We start from the raw sequence: 13,173 nt of genomic DNA, 5'->3' as shown, positions 1-13,173 counted from the left end.
ATAAAAGACAATATTATAAGCAAACTAGGAGAACAAGTAACAGTTTACCTGTCATAACTATGGAAAGGAAAGCAGTTTATGACCATGGAAGACATGGATAACATTATTAAAAACAAACTAGAAGGGGTGGCTAGGTGGCGCAGTAGATAGAGCACTGGCCCTGGAGTCAGGAGTACCTGAGTTCAAATCCAGCCTTAGACATTTAATTACCTAGCTCTGTGGCCTTGGGCAAGCCACTTAAACCCATTTGCCTTGCAAAAACCTTAAAAAAAAACTAGATAATTTTGATTACATTAAATTAAAAGGCTTTTGCACAAACAAAACCACTGTAACCAAGATCAAAAGAAATGTAGTAAATTAGTAAATGATTTTTACAACTAGTATTTCTGACAAAGGACTCATTTATAAATGAGTCAAATTCATAAAATTTATAAAAAAAAAAAACCAAGCCATTCCCCAATTGACTAGCAGTAAAAGAATATGCAGAGGCAATTTACAGATGAGGAAATCAAAGTGATCCATAGTCATATGAAAAGTTGCTCTAAATCATTATTGATTAAAGAAATGCAAATTAAAGCATATCTGAGGAACCACCTCACACCTCTCAGACTGACCAATATGGCCAGAAAGGACAATGATCAATGTTGGAAGGGATGTGGGAAATCTGGGACTAATGCATTGTTGGTGGAGCTGTGAACTCATCCAACCTTTCTGGAGAGCAATTTGGAATTATGCTCAAAAGGCAATACCCTTTGATCCAGCAATACCACTATTGGGTCTATACCCTGCAAAGATCATGAAAAAGGGTAAAAACATCACTTGTACAAAAATATTCATAGCAGCCCTGTTTGTGGTAGCAAAGAATTGGAAATTGGGTAATGTCCATTAATTGGAGAATGGTTGAACAAATTGTGTATATGCATGTGATGGAAAACTATTGTTCTATTAGAAACCAGGAGGGATGGGAATTCTGAGAAGCCTGGAAGGATTTGCATGAACTGATGTTGAGCAGAACCAAAAGAACATTGTACACCCTAACAGCAACATGGGGGTGAGGATCAACCTTAATGGACTTGCTCATTTCATCAATGAAACAATCAGGGACAATCTTAGGGTATCTGTGATGGAAACTACAATTTATTTTCAAAGAAAGTATTCTGGAATTTAAACAAAGACCTTTAATTTACCAAAAAAAAAGTATCTTATTATATAGTTTTGCTATCTCTTATATTTTATTTTTTCCTTAAATTAAGGACATGATTTCTCTCTCAACATATTCAATTTTGATCAATGTATGGCATGGAAACAATGTAAAGCATACCTTCTGTGGGGTGTGGGGGGGTGGAAGGAGGGATGCGGGATTGGGGGAAAAATGAGAATTCAAAAAAATAAAAAAAAAACTGACAAGTCCTATAATTACTGAAATATTATTTAGACATCTCCATTTAAACAAGTACTCAATTGCTGAAAATTTAGGTAAAATTAACTATGAAATCTGATTGCAAAGAGGTCATTTCAAAGCATCATAATATCCACACTTCAACAATCATATATATAAAATTAAAGTATTTTGCTAACAAATAAGGGGATTCACTCACTCTTCATTGAACTGCTTTATCTTCTGGAAGGTGGCAATATTTCTCTAAAAGCAAATTTGGTGGAAATGGAACTACATTTAATAGTAAATCAGCTTATAAGCAGAATATAAATGAATGTGTGCATATCAAGGGTTAAACCACAAATATGTTAGCAATGAGTTGTATTTAAAAGTAATTCCTATCCTTCTCACCACTAGTAATTCTTTCAACTAAAAATAGTGCACCATGTAAAGACTGAGGAAACTAGAAAGTATATATAGCAAATCATTAAGGGATGAACTATTTATTCCCTAAAAGATATATGAGTGCATAACTCAGAAGTAATTAAGTCAAAGTATATTATACTAGACTTTCCTCAGCAGTGTTATAAAAATGTCACATCTTCAAATAGCAAAATATGTATTTCATTTACATGTGTTCATTTTTAATTCATTTTAACGGCATTAATAACAACTCGAACTTCCATTTCCAGTTCCCCACTGATTTGGGGAACCACAGAAAACAGGAATTGGAACAGACCTTAGAGGTCACCTAGTCCAGAAATTCATGGAGAGTTAGGGCAAAATTTTTAAAAGCATTAATGCATGAAAACACCTATGTTTTATCAAGTTAGGACAAGAGAATAACACTAGCCTCTTTTTATTCCTGTGCCTAACAGAAAACAGTAAAGGAATATGAACTAGTTCTTGACAGTGCTCAATATGGTTCTATTGATATTTTTGAAAGAGTTGATTACCTCATAGTAGACAATGGAGGATATTGGGAGGCCAGAATACTGATCAGGTACATAAAATTCTGAATGCTCTAAAAGTCAACATACCTCTCTTGATCTCCTTCAGTTAAATGATACAACCGGTTAGCACCTCCATCAGCACAGACTTTAAGAACAGCTTAAAATAAAGAAAACACTATTTCAACATTGGAACTTTAAAAATAACATGCATGAAACACATGTGAAAACACTATAAAACTAGCCTGGAACAAATTTCACCCAGTCAAGTGATCTAAGAAAAGCAATTACAGTTTGTAGTTCTCTCTAGCTGATTGCCTAGATTTTTTCTTTTAGTTGAAACTGATGATCTCAAAATATCCTTCCATTTAAAAAGATCATTACATAAGGATTAACACCTAAATATGGTGAAAAAAATGTGGGAAATAGGATCAAAAATCTGAAATGAACATAAAAATAATTCTTGTGAATGGAACAAATTGGCAAACTGTAGAAAATAACCAATCTCAATAGGTAATTTATAAATGTGGTTGATAAAATTTTGGTATGTCTCGAATCTCATGAAAGTATATAAGGCATCCTACCTAAAATTCTTTTTTGAAATTCTGCATTTAAAAATGTAATATATGAAATCAAGTTATAAAATCAAAAGTCACTTGTTTTCCATTTCCTGAAAAATACATAAACACAGGTTGCCACCACCTCTAAAAATTCCCATGGCCTTCAAGCATTATTTCAATAATATCAGGTCTATCTTGATCCTTCTATCAATTATTACCCTCATCCTCCCTTCAGTTACTATATATTTACTTATTTGTGCAAATATTTTTTCTTTCTTTTACCCTTCATGTATAATGCAAGCACATTGAAGGCAGCCATTCTTTCATTTTTATCTCTGAAATGTCACTACCAGAAACATAAAAAAATACTTCTGAATGAATAATAAATGTATTCTTAAGGAAACAAAGATACTGAAAAAGTAAAGTTAATAAATGATAAATGTCTATGCTTATTCAATAATACCATAAAAGTATGTCACCACATCTTCAGAGAAGTACTACTAGCACAAGATATATGTATTCTGTAACGAAACAAGTTCAACAAAATCTAATCATTTGTGTAAAGTATATTATCTCACTTATTAATGTTAATAATATTTGAAAAACATTTTAATTTTTACAACATGTGTGTTAGAGATAGTAAGAGGGTAAAACAACTAGTGAGTTTAAGTCTAAATTTGAATTCAAACATTCTATACCACTGTGACACCTAGCTCAATCTATTCAATTTAACCTACTGATAGTTAATTCAATTTTTCCCAGGGTTATTGGATAGGGAGGGGGCCAGGGGCTGGGGGGAGAAGGAGGCATGAAACAAGAAGGGCAGGTAGGCCTGAAAAATACATATGCATATTCCCATCACTCAATCTACTCATTGTAAATTAATCAAGTAACTTCCTAAACTATGAAGTAGTATTTGTTAGACTAGGTAACATGTATCACTATTTCAGAAAATGAAAGTTCCCTGATGAAAGTGAATTGGAGAAAAGAAAAAATTAAATTCCTGAACCTATATAACAGTAGAGCAGACTCTGGACTATGGCAATTCCTCTCTCCCTGCCCTACTCCTCAAGGACAGGTATCCCATTAGTTTTACTCTAAAATACCCAAAGAGCTGACCTCTCTTTAATAATCTAATTATGATTTATAATCTAAGTGAGCTAAGAAACAATTAGGGGACATTACAAAATAGTATATAATTAATTACAAGTTAAATAATGTGTTGCAGATTACAAGTACTACAATATCTCTAAAGGCAGGGAAAGCAAATGATTCTGGTGGAGAAAGTTGAGGCCTGAGCAAGGCCTTGATGGCCTTGGGTTTGAAAAAAAACAGAAGGAAGAGAGAAGCTAATCACATGAATCAAGCAAGGCTTGAGTGTGTTCTTCACATAGCAGTATGACTACTTTGACTAGCCCATAGAATGCATATTGGGAAGGAAATAGGGATAAATATGTAGCTAAGGAGGGGAATGGATGGTGTTCAAAGAGGGTTTAGGGAAACTTTCCCACTAAACTAGAGATACTGAATATTAGAAATCAGAGAGGATTCAATTGACTTCTCACCTCTTCTTCTAATGCAACCTGGTATTTACCACTGAAAGAAAAAGGCAGAGGATGGTTGTGCAGTAATTAGACTGATGACTTCATTGGTATAGGCATTTCACAAACAAGGAAATTCCCTCTCCCAATGCAAGATAGCACCTTTTCTACAATTTTTAGGATTACTGAGTTATCAAAAGCCTGTTATCGGGGCAGCTAGGTGGCGCAGTGGATAGAGCACTGGCCCTGGAGTCAGGAGTACCTGAGTTCAAATCCAGCCCCAGCCACTTAATAATTACCTAGCTGTGTGGCCTTGGGCAAGCCACTTAACCCCATTTGCCTTGCAAATCCTAAAAAAAAAAAAAAAGACTTGCTGTGTTTAGTCTTGTCCAATTCTTCAAGACCCCATTTGGGATTTTCTTGGCAAAGATACTGGAAAAGTTTATCATTTCCTTCTCTAATTCATTTTATTAGATGATACAGGCTTAAATGATTTGCTCAAGGTCAAAAAGCTTGTAAGTATCTGAGGTCTGATTGGAAGATTAATTTTCTTGACACACAACCCCACTATTAATATGTGTCAGAAGTGGGGCTTGTAACCAAGTCTTCCAAGTTTTCAGATCCCTTTCTACTATATGAAGAAAAACTCCTATAGAATAATTAATAGGACTTTAAAGCTGCTATAATCCACAACATGGACAAGGAGTCAGTTCAAGTGCACTTGAATTCAGGTTCTGCCACTTACTAAACTGTGACTTTGAGAAAGACATTTAACTTTAGTGAAACTCAGTTATCTATAAAATGAGAGGCATTAGATTCCATAAAGGGCCTTAGATTTAGATGGATGAGAGGCTTGGACTTCATTCATTTCTTTGACATGGAATATGACTTTTATTTTTTAAGATATGTTTATTTTTATTAATATTTCTATATGTTCATTTATATTTATACTAAACACATACATATGCACATATACTGAATAACAGTCAATACGTTAATATATTTTGTTAAATATTTCCCAATTATATCTTTAAACTTAAATTTTTTAAAATTTATTTTTCCAACTAACATGCAGTAGTAGTTCATTTTTTACAAAGATTTGAGTTTTACATTTTTCTCCCTTTCTCCCTCCATTCCCTCTACAGTCCCCTAAACAGAAAGTAAACTAATATAGCTTTACAAGTCTAACCATAAATACATATTAATCATGTTGTAAAACATGAATCAAATTAAATGGAAGAGAAGAAGATTACAGAGGGGAAAATGGCATAATACAAAAGACAATTTTAAAAAATAGATGATAGGGGCAGCTAACTAGGTGGCACAGTGGATAGAGTACCTATCCTGAAGTCAGGAGGAACTCATACACTTAACAATCACCAAGCTATGTGAGGTAAGCCATTCAATCCCATAAATATTTCTCTCTCATATCTCTACTAAATTCTTTTTATTGTTTTCTCCACATATACCTATAAAAATACCTAGATTATATTAGTTTTACAAAAGAAATGCTTTTGAACCAAGAGAACATTGTATATATTAACAAAAACAGTTTGAGTTGATCAACTATGATGGCTATAGCTCATCTCAACAGTTCAGAGATCTAGTACAATCATAGTAGACCTGCTATTGACAATGTCATACACAACATGCAATTGTAAAAAAAAAATTTAAATGGTCCTTTTAGCCCATATAGCTGTCATCATACTTATCTAATCCTGTCTACTCACAAAATTCTTTATTATATAGACCAATGTAGAGTAAATAAAAACAAGTGAAGAACTCTATTAACAATGACTTCAAAATAAAATTATTTTGATGCATTTTTACTGATGAATAATATAGAAATCCCCCAACTCTTGACAGTCTACAACCCCTTTGCAAGGACATGCAAAGACAACTACTTTGCTATGCTTGGATAAAAGACCCTGAAGATTTTTCGAAAACATCTGTTTCCACAATTCTAAAATAATGTGGTCTCTTCCCTTTCTCTCTCAACTTTCCACAAGTGTTGTTTTCTTATTCTGATAATATATTATGTAACTCACATTCCAAATACTCCCCTTTCTCCCTTGATTGATCCCCCTGGTTGTAGATCACTCCTCATGGGAAATGCTTTACTTTCCTAGCCTAAATTGCTAAAAAATATTGCTGATTAGTCTTTATGATCTAAACCAGCCTGAAAGGTTAAACAAACCAAATCTCTATGCGAGGATTATGACTTTGTTAGAAATGGCAGAAGATTCCTAAACTCACTAATCACTCTCTACTTTCAGATTGGTCTCACATTATTGGATGACAAGTTACACTTCTCAGCAGACAAGAAATGGTCTGGAAGGAACTAGGTTTCACAATGACTAAAGAATTAGTTTTGATCACCAGAGTTCAAATCTGCCTTGGGACATTCTCAGCAAGTCAATTAATCTCTCTCTGTCTTAGTTTCCTCAACCTTTAACTGAGGCTAATAATATCCTACATCACACAGACTTGTCCTCAGGATTAAATGAAATAATATTTGTAAGGGACTTATATTAAAAATATTTGCAAGAACAGTGCTGGTCCTTGCCTACACATGCTGGCAGAGGCAGATGGCTCAATGGACAAAATTCTAGGACTGGAGTCATGAAGATGTTAGGTCAAAGCTAGCCTCAGGCATTTAGTGACCATGCTACCACTGACAAATCTTTTAATAACCCTGTTTGGCTTAGTTCCATATCTACAAAAGGAACTGGATTGGGGCAGCTTGGAGTCAGGAATTCAAATCCTGCAGCACATATACTTACTAGGTGTGTGATTAGATACCCATCAAAACAAACAAAACCAACAAAAAAAATTGGCAAGAAGAGTGCCAGAGATATACTAAATTAGTGCTAAATCCATACTTGTTACCTTCCCTTTAAATACCCTCCCCTCCTTAAGATCATACTCTAAAATCAATGGTGTCAAACAAACAGGTGTGAGTCACTAATCAATACATAAAAATCCCTAGGAGTGGTAAATTGACTAATGGTAAAAGTAATATTATCTATGTTTTATTATGTTTTTATTTATTTTGTTAAATACTTGCTTCCCCATTACATTTTAATCTTGTTCCCATAAAACTCTGGAGTGCTGGGTCACAGGTAGCAGCAGTGTTTCAAACACCTGTTCTCTATGCTTCCTCCCATCTTATTAGTCCTCTCCTAAGGACTCCACAGATGTAGGGAATCCTTCATCAGCTTTAACTCCTCAAATGAAAAGGTTGTGAGACCTACTCCAGATGTAAGGGTCTAATATGATGCTCAGATTTATACTGGATGAAATAGCCTATTTAATTCCCCTGATTTAAAAAAATGCCCAAGGCCAATAAAGACTACTTGCCTTTCAATGAATGATGGATTCTGACTTCTTGCATTCTCAAAACAGGCAATAACTTAATCAGAAACAATACCCCAGGGGAAGGTAGGTGGTGGAGGGGATAGTGCTCCAGGAGTCAGAAGGATCTGAGTTTAAATCTATCCTCTGACATTTACTAGGTTAAGTCACAACCCCAATTGTCTCAAAAACATTCTCAAACTGAATAGCTCCATAGACACAAGGAAGTCAATTCATCTCACTCTGCCTCAGTTTCTGTACTTTGAAAAAGAAGTATTTGGGTTAGCTGATCTCATTTCTCCCAAGTAACTCTAACCTATAATAATTCTAATTCAGTTTCAGCTGAAACAGACATTATAATCCCTTTAAGTCTAAAGGTCTCATTTACAGATGAGGACAGTGAGGCATTGAACAGTTTAGAAAATTGTGTGAGGTCACATAACTAGTTTCAAGATTCAGACCCTGAACATTCAGACTCCAGGTCCAGTGCCCTATACAATACTTTTCCTGGCATACTGTGAAGCTATATAGTGGAAGGAGTGTTTCTTTTTTCTTTATTTTTTTAAAGAGCTACACAGAATTGCAATCAATAAATGAGCCTAGTAGTCTATGTCCCAGAGAATCCTGATTAGCCTCTCAGTCATAAAAGGTTTCCTGTCAAGTCCATTTAACTAATTGGTTAAGTTACCTTCCCTTGGCCATCAACCACTCTAATTGTGATTTTTTTTACTGGCAGTTTGCTGGCTTTGGAACTCAGTCACATCTGGATAATAAAGTTGCCTGATGATAACTCTGCCAAGTTGTCTTTACTAATAAATGACATAAGAAACCTGCATCTGAGAGGCAGCTAGGTGGCACAGTGGATAGAATACTGGCTCTGGAGTCAGGAGGACCTGAGTTCAAATCCAACTTCAGACACTTAATTGCCTAACTGAATGATCTTGGGCAAGTCACTCCTAACCCCATTGCTTTAAATACATAAATAAAAAGAAATCTGCATCTGTGGAAGCCACCTCCAGGGCTCCAAGTCCAAAACAAAGCAACAACTGGTGATACTACTAAAGGCTAAAGATAACTGGTCAAAGGAAAAGACATTAACATCTGTCTCTAAAAAAAAAATGTAACTGGTCACCCTAGAATGAAAGGAAAACTTCTACATTTCTAAAAGAGCAATTCTAAAAAGTTTCCATATCCTAGGAATTTGTAATATTTCAAATATAATCTATGCTACTATATGCATAAAAATTATATTAAATATTATGTATAATCATATAATAATGAGACTAAAAATAATAATGCAACTTGACTGCTTCCTCTTCAGATTTCAGAGGTAAATGGCTCAAGAACATCCAAAACTGAAATGCACAGAAAAATTTTAGGTCAAAAATGCTATGCAGAATATCTGATCTGAGAATCATCCAGGTCTCTGTCAGTCACTCCTGTGTACTTTACAAAGCTGATAAGAGAGGCAGCTCTAATGGAAAAAAAAAATATCCAAGTCTCAAGAAAGCAGGTGATAGCTTTAATGTAAACAGCCTCAAATTGCTGGCAGCTCCGGCTGCCAGAGCTGAGCTAGCCCTCAAGAAACGAATTGGTGACACTTTATAATAGGATTGGAAGAAGTCTGACATAAAATACAAGATTCCTGAACTAGAACAGTATTAGGAAAAGGTCAGATGCTTGTGATCTAATCCAGTTCCACCCCACCTTTGACAAAACAGACATATTACAAAGTTGAAATTCCATATGATTTTCAAACTAGGATGCAGTAACCTGGGCCTTTTGCATCAATATCTAAGATCTTTTTCATGACTACATTTTGGTGTGAATTGGAATATCTCCTTTTAAGTCAAAGCCCACATATGTTGTCTTTATATTCCTAGACTATAACAGACATTCCCACTAATCTGTGTTTATCTTTGCCAAGAAGGAAATGAAGACTGGTTTGGAATGATAAGAGGGCCTAAGGTATTAATCTGACCTAGTTTCAAAGCATACTAACCAAGCTGTTAAATGAGAGTGATTTTGCTGCTTCCCCTAGCTTAACTATGGAAAAACTGTTGCAAAAAAGATGAAGACAAGACTATCAATCATCAACAAGCATTTATTAAATGTCTACAGTATTATGTGAAGTATATTATGTAGTGAGTGGGATACAATGTTTAAATAAGCACATAATCTATACTAAGTTAAGAGAAACACATATAAAATATCTCAAGGTAAATTTGAGTCATGCTATGTGAATGCTAAAGAGTTGTGAAGCATGGGGGTCCTGAAGGAAAAGGTCATTCATTACCTATCTGAGATTCAAGTTGGGATGGCCATTGAATTGGGGATGAGTGTGGATGAGATATAAATAGCTGGAGGGGGGCAGAGATAGAGGAAATTCTAAGCATAATGAATAAGGAACAAAAGAAAAGAGATAAGGAAAGCACAAGGAGGGTTTTGGAGTCAGAGATTAATTTTATTAGTTGTGCAAAGGGGAGTAACTGGAAAGATGGAGAAGGCAAATTATGGAAGCTTCCATTTATACATTGTGCACCAGGTGAAAAATACACCTGAATTGAAGATAACAACAATACTAGGAATTAGGCAAGATTAAAGAAAGCCTCACATTTTTAGGAATTAGGAAACTAAGTCTCAAAAAAGTTAAGGGAGTTGTTCAAGTTCAATCTACTGAAAAGTGATCCACAGTCTATTACTAAGCCAATGTTCTTTACCAGGAGACTTTGCCAACAAAAGACAATTAAGTTTTAGAAAAAGTTCAAAATTTGAGAGAGGTGGTTTTCTCACAAGGAGTCCCATACTGATGAAATCAAAGGTGTCACAACAAACTACACTGACTGGATAATACATATATCATTGTCATTTCTTCTCAAAACACTGTTTAGATAGATACACAATCCCCATCACCTTTTCAAGAAAAAAACTTTGCTTAAACATTCTAACATTTTCAACAGTTGCAAAGGACTTGAAATAGATATTATAAAACAATTAAGTTCATCATTCAATCCAAAATTGTTTACAGAATGTGGCATATTGGATAAAGTCAAATCCTATTCCTGAAACTGACTAGATGTCATTCAATCTGTGGACCACAGTTTCCTCATCTGAAAAAATGTGGCTACAAACACCTCTATTATCTACCTCACAGAGTCAATGTAAGGTTCAAAAGAAAAAAATGCTCATATATCAACTTGCAAATATCAGCTATAATTATGAAACAAAACAGGAAGGGGACATCATAAAAACATATTGAATGAATAGGATTAGTATAGGGGTAGGGTTCTTTATTATTTTTAAAGACTGCTTGTGAAGCAGCTAGGTGGCACAGTGGATAGAGCACAGGCCCTGAAGTCAGGAGTACCTGAGTTCAAATCAGGCCTCGGACATTTAAAAATTGCCTAGCTGTGTGGCCTTGGGCAAGTCACTTAACCCCATTGTCTTAAATAAAAAAAAATTAAATTACCTTAAAAAAAAAAACCTCTGATGTTCTGAATTTCAACATAAAGATCTCCTTCCAAAATCCTTTTTTTAATTTAAAAACAGCAAAAATATTGGGTTTACCTTTGTGGAATTATACTTAAATAGGGGATGGGAAATGTGTTTACCAATTTCAAATGTTTTATGCTTGTGTAAATCCAGAATTTAAAAACTAAGTTCTGTCAAGCAAATAGTCTTTAAAATGTTATGTAGGATACAGCAAGAGTGGTGGTTTTTTAAGTACTATTAAATTTTGAAAAATGACTACTGTGCATGCAGCATAAAAATGTTGGTGGCATACCTAATTTTAAAAATGAATAAAAATACTTTGCTGGTCATGGCTCTGGACACGATGGCAGAGCCCATAGCAGAAACTATTTCCATGCTGAATTCTTAAGATTTTTTTTTTGGCTATTCCTTCATGCATCAGCCTCAAGGATTCATTCACTCTGTCATCATTTCAACTGCCCCAGGCTCTAATGAATAGCAGTTACTACAACTGTTATCTTTCTTAATATAAAATTTACATTGACTTACACAGTAAAACTCTTGCAGACTTGTCTAAATCATCTAACTTCCATGGTCAAGCAGTTATTTTATAAATATCATTCATTCTGATAAATAGCTTAAAGATAAATAGCAAAAATTAGATTTTTAAAACAGATTGTTTTCATACCTTTTGATGTCAGGTAGGAATATGTTTAAGATAGCTTTAGTGCTTATCCTTTGTAACTTGAAAATTTGGTCAAAATTGTCAATGACTAACTTCCATCCCCTGCTGAAATCAGCAACAATCTTACCTCCTGTGAGGTGACTTTTTGCAGGACTAGTTTTACTTTTTGATGCCTAGAAACCAACTTGATTCTAATATTTTCACAGATATTGAACCAAAGGGAATAAAAGCATCCATGAAGCATTTCATAGACTCTCAAGGGTATTTTTCTTTTAAATGCCATCTAAGAGTGATAGCCTGATGCTCTTTTCCCCTTCACTGTAAATGATAATACTGACTGAGGTAGAACCTAAAAGGCCTAAATAATAGGAATGTCTAGACCACAAACAATCAAGTTTCTGGGTTAGTTAACAATTAGGATACTGCTACCATGAGGACTTCATCACTGATACTGAAGTGAGATCTAATATATGATAATCCTAATTATTCTTTAGGTAGGGGAAGTTCTGAGACCCTCAAATGACTGGCAGGTTGTGAACTGCTCATATTGATGCTACCTGGCCACTTTACTCTTAGATATGACCCTAATGTCATACATGGAAAACAAAGGTGGCATCCACAAAAAAATGGTAACAATCTGTTTGCTAGCTTTTATTTTAGTAAGTTTTGTTATTTCAAAGGGAAAGAAAGCTACTTATGAGTCATATATTTTTGGAACTCAATCTCCACCTAGTTCTGAACAGTTGAAAATTAGTTATTACATGCATTTATCTGACCTTAAACTGTTAATAACTGAAATTCCTTCATAAATGCTTATACATTCTGTCTTCAAGAATCTGATTTCTAGGGGCTGCTAGGTGGTGCAGTGGATAAAGCACCAGCCCTGGAGTCAGGAGTACCTGGGTTCAAATCTGGTCTCAGACACTTAATAATTAATTACCTAGCTGTGTGGCCTTGGGCAAGCCACTTAACCCCATTTGCCTTGCAAAAACTAAAAAAAAAAAAAAAAAAAAAATCTTATTTCTATTTTGGGAAATAGCACATAAATGTAAAAACATATTCAAAACTGCCACCTTAATATAATATGTTTATAATAAAAGTATTAAAGGCAAGAAGATACTAGCAGTATACTGCTCAACAAACAATGAACAGAATGGAAATTTCCATCAGGACAAGAAAACAAAAATCTAAAACTTAGTGATAACAGAAAATTTGCTGTGCCAGTACAAAGTCT

General features: G+C 34.5%; 1 protein-coding gene across 1 annotated transcript in view; it reads right to left on the bottom strand.

The window, feature by feature from the left end:
- The window catches only part of LOC141492802 (thiamine pyrophosphokinase 1-like), a 485,555-nt gene that overhangs the window by 280,562 nt on the left and 191,820 nt on the right, over nt 1-13,173 (bottom strand). Inside the window, exon 4 of the mRNA XM_074193473.1 lies at nt 2,419-2,488. Coding sequence (XP_074049574.1) covers nt 2,419-2,488 — 70 coding nt within the window. The remainder of the gene's footprint in view (nt 1-2,418; nt 2,489-13,173) is intronic.

The sequence above is a fragment of the Macrotis lagotis genome, chromosome 7, assembly GCF_037893015.1.
Source record: "Macrotis lagotis isolate mMagLag1 chromosome 7, bilby.v1.9.chrom.fasta, whole genome shotgun sequence".
NCBI classification, from domain to species: domain Eukaryota; kingdom Metazoa; phylum Chordata; class Mammalia; order Peramelemorphia; family Peramelidae; genus Macrotis; species Macrotis lagotis.
The sequence above is the reverse complement of the archived record's forward strand: the minus strand, read 5'-3'. Positions and strand labels throughout refer to the sequence as shown.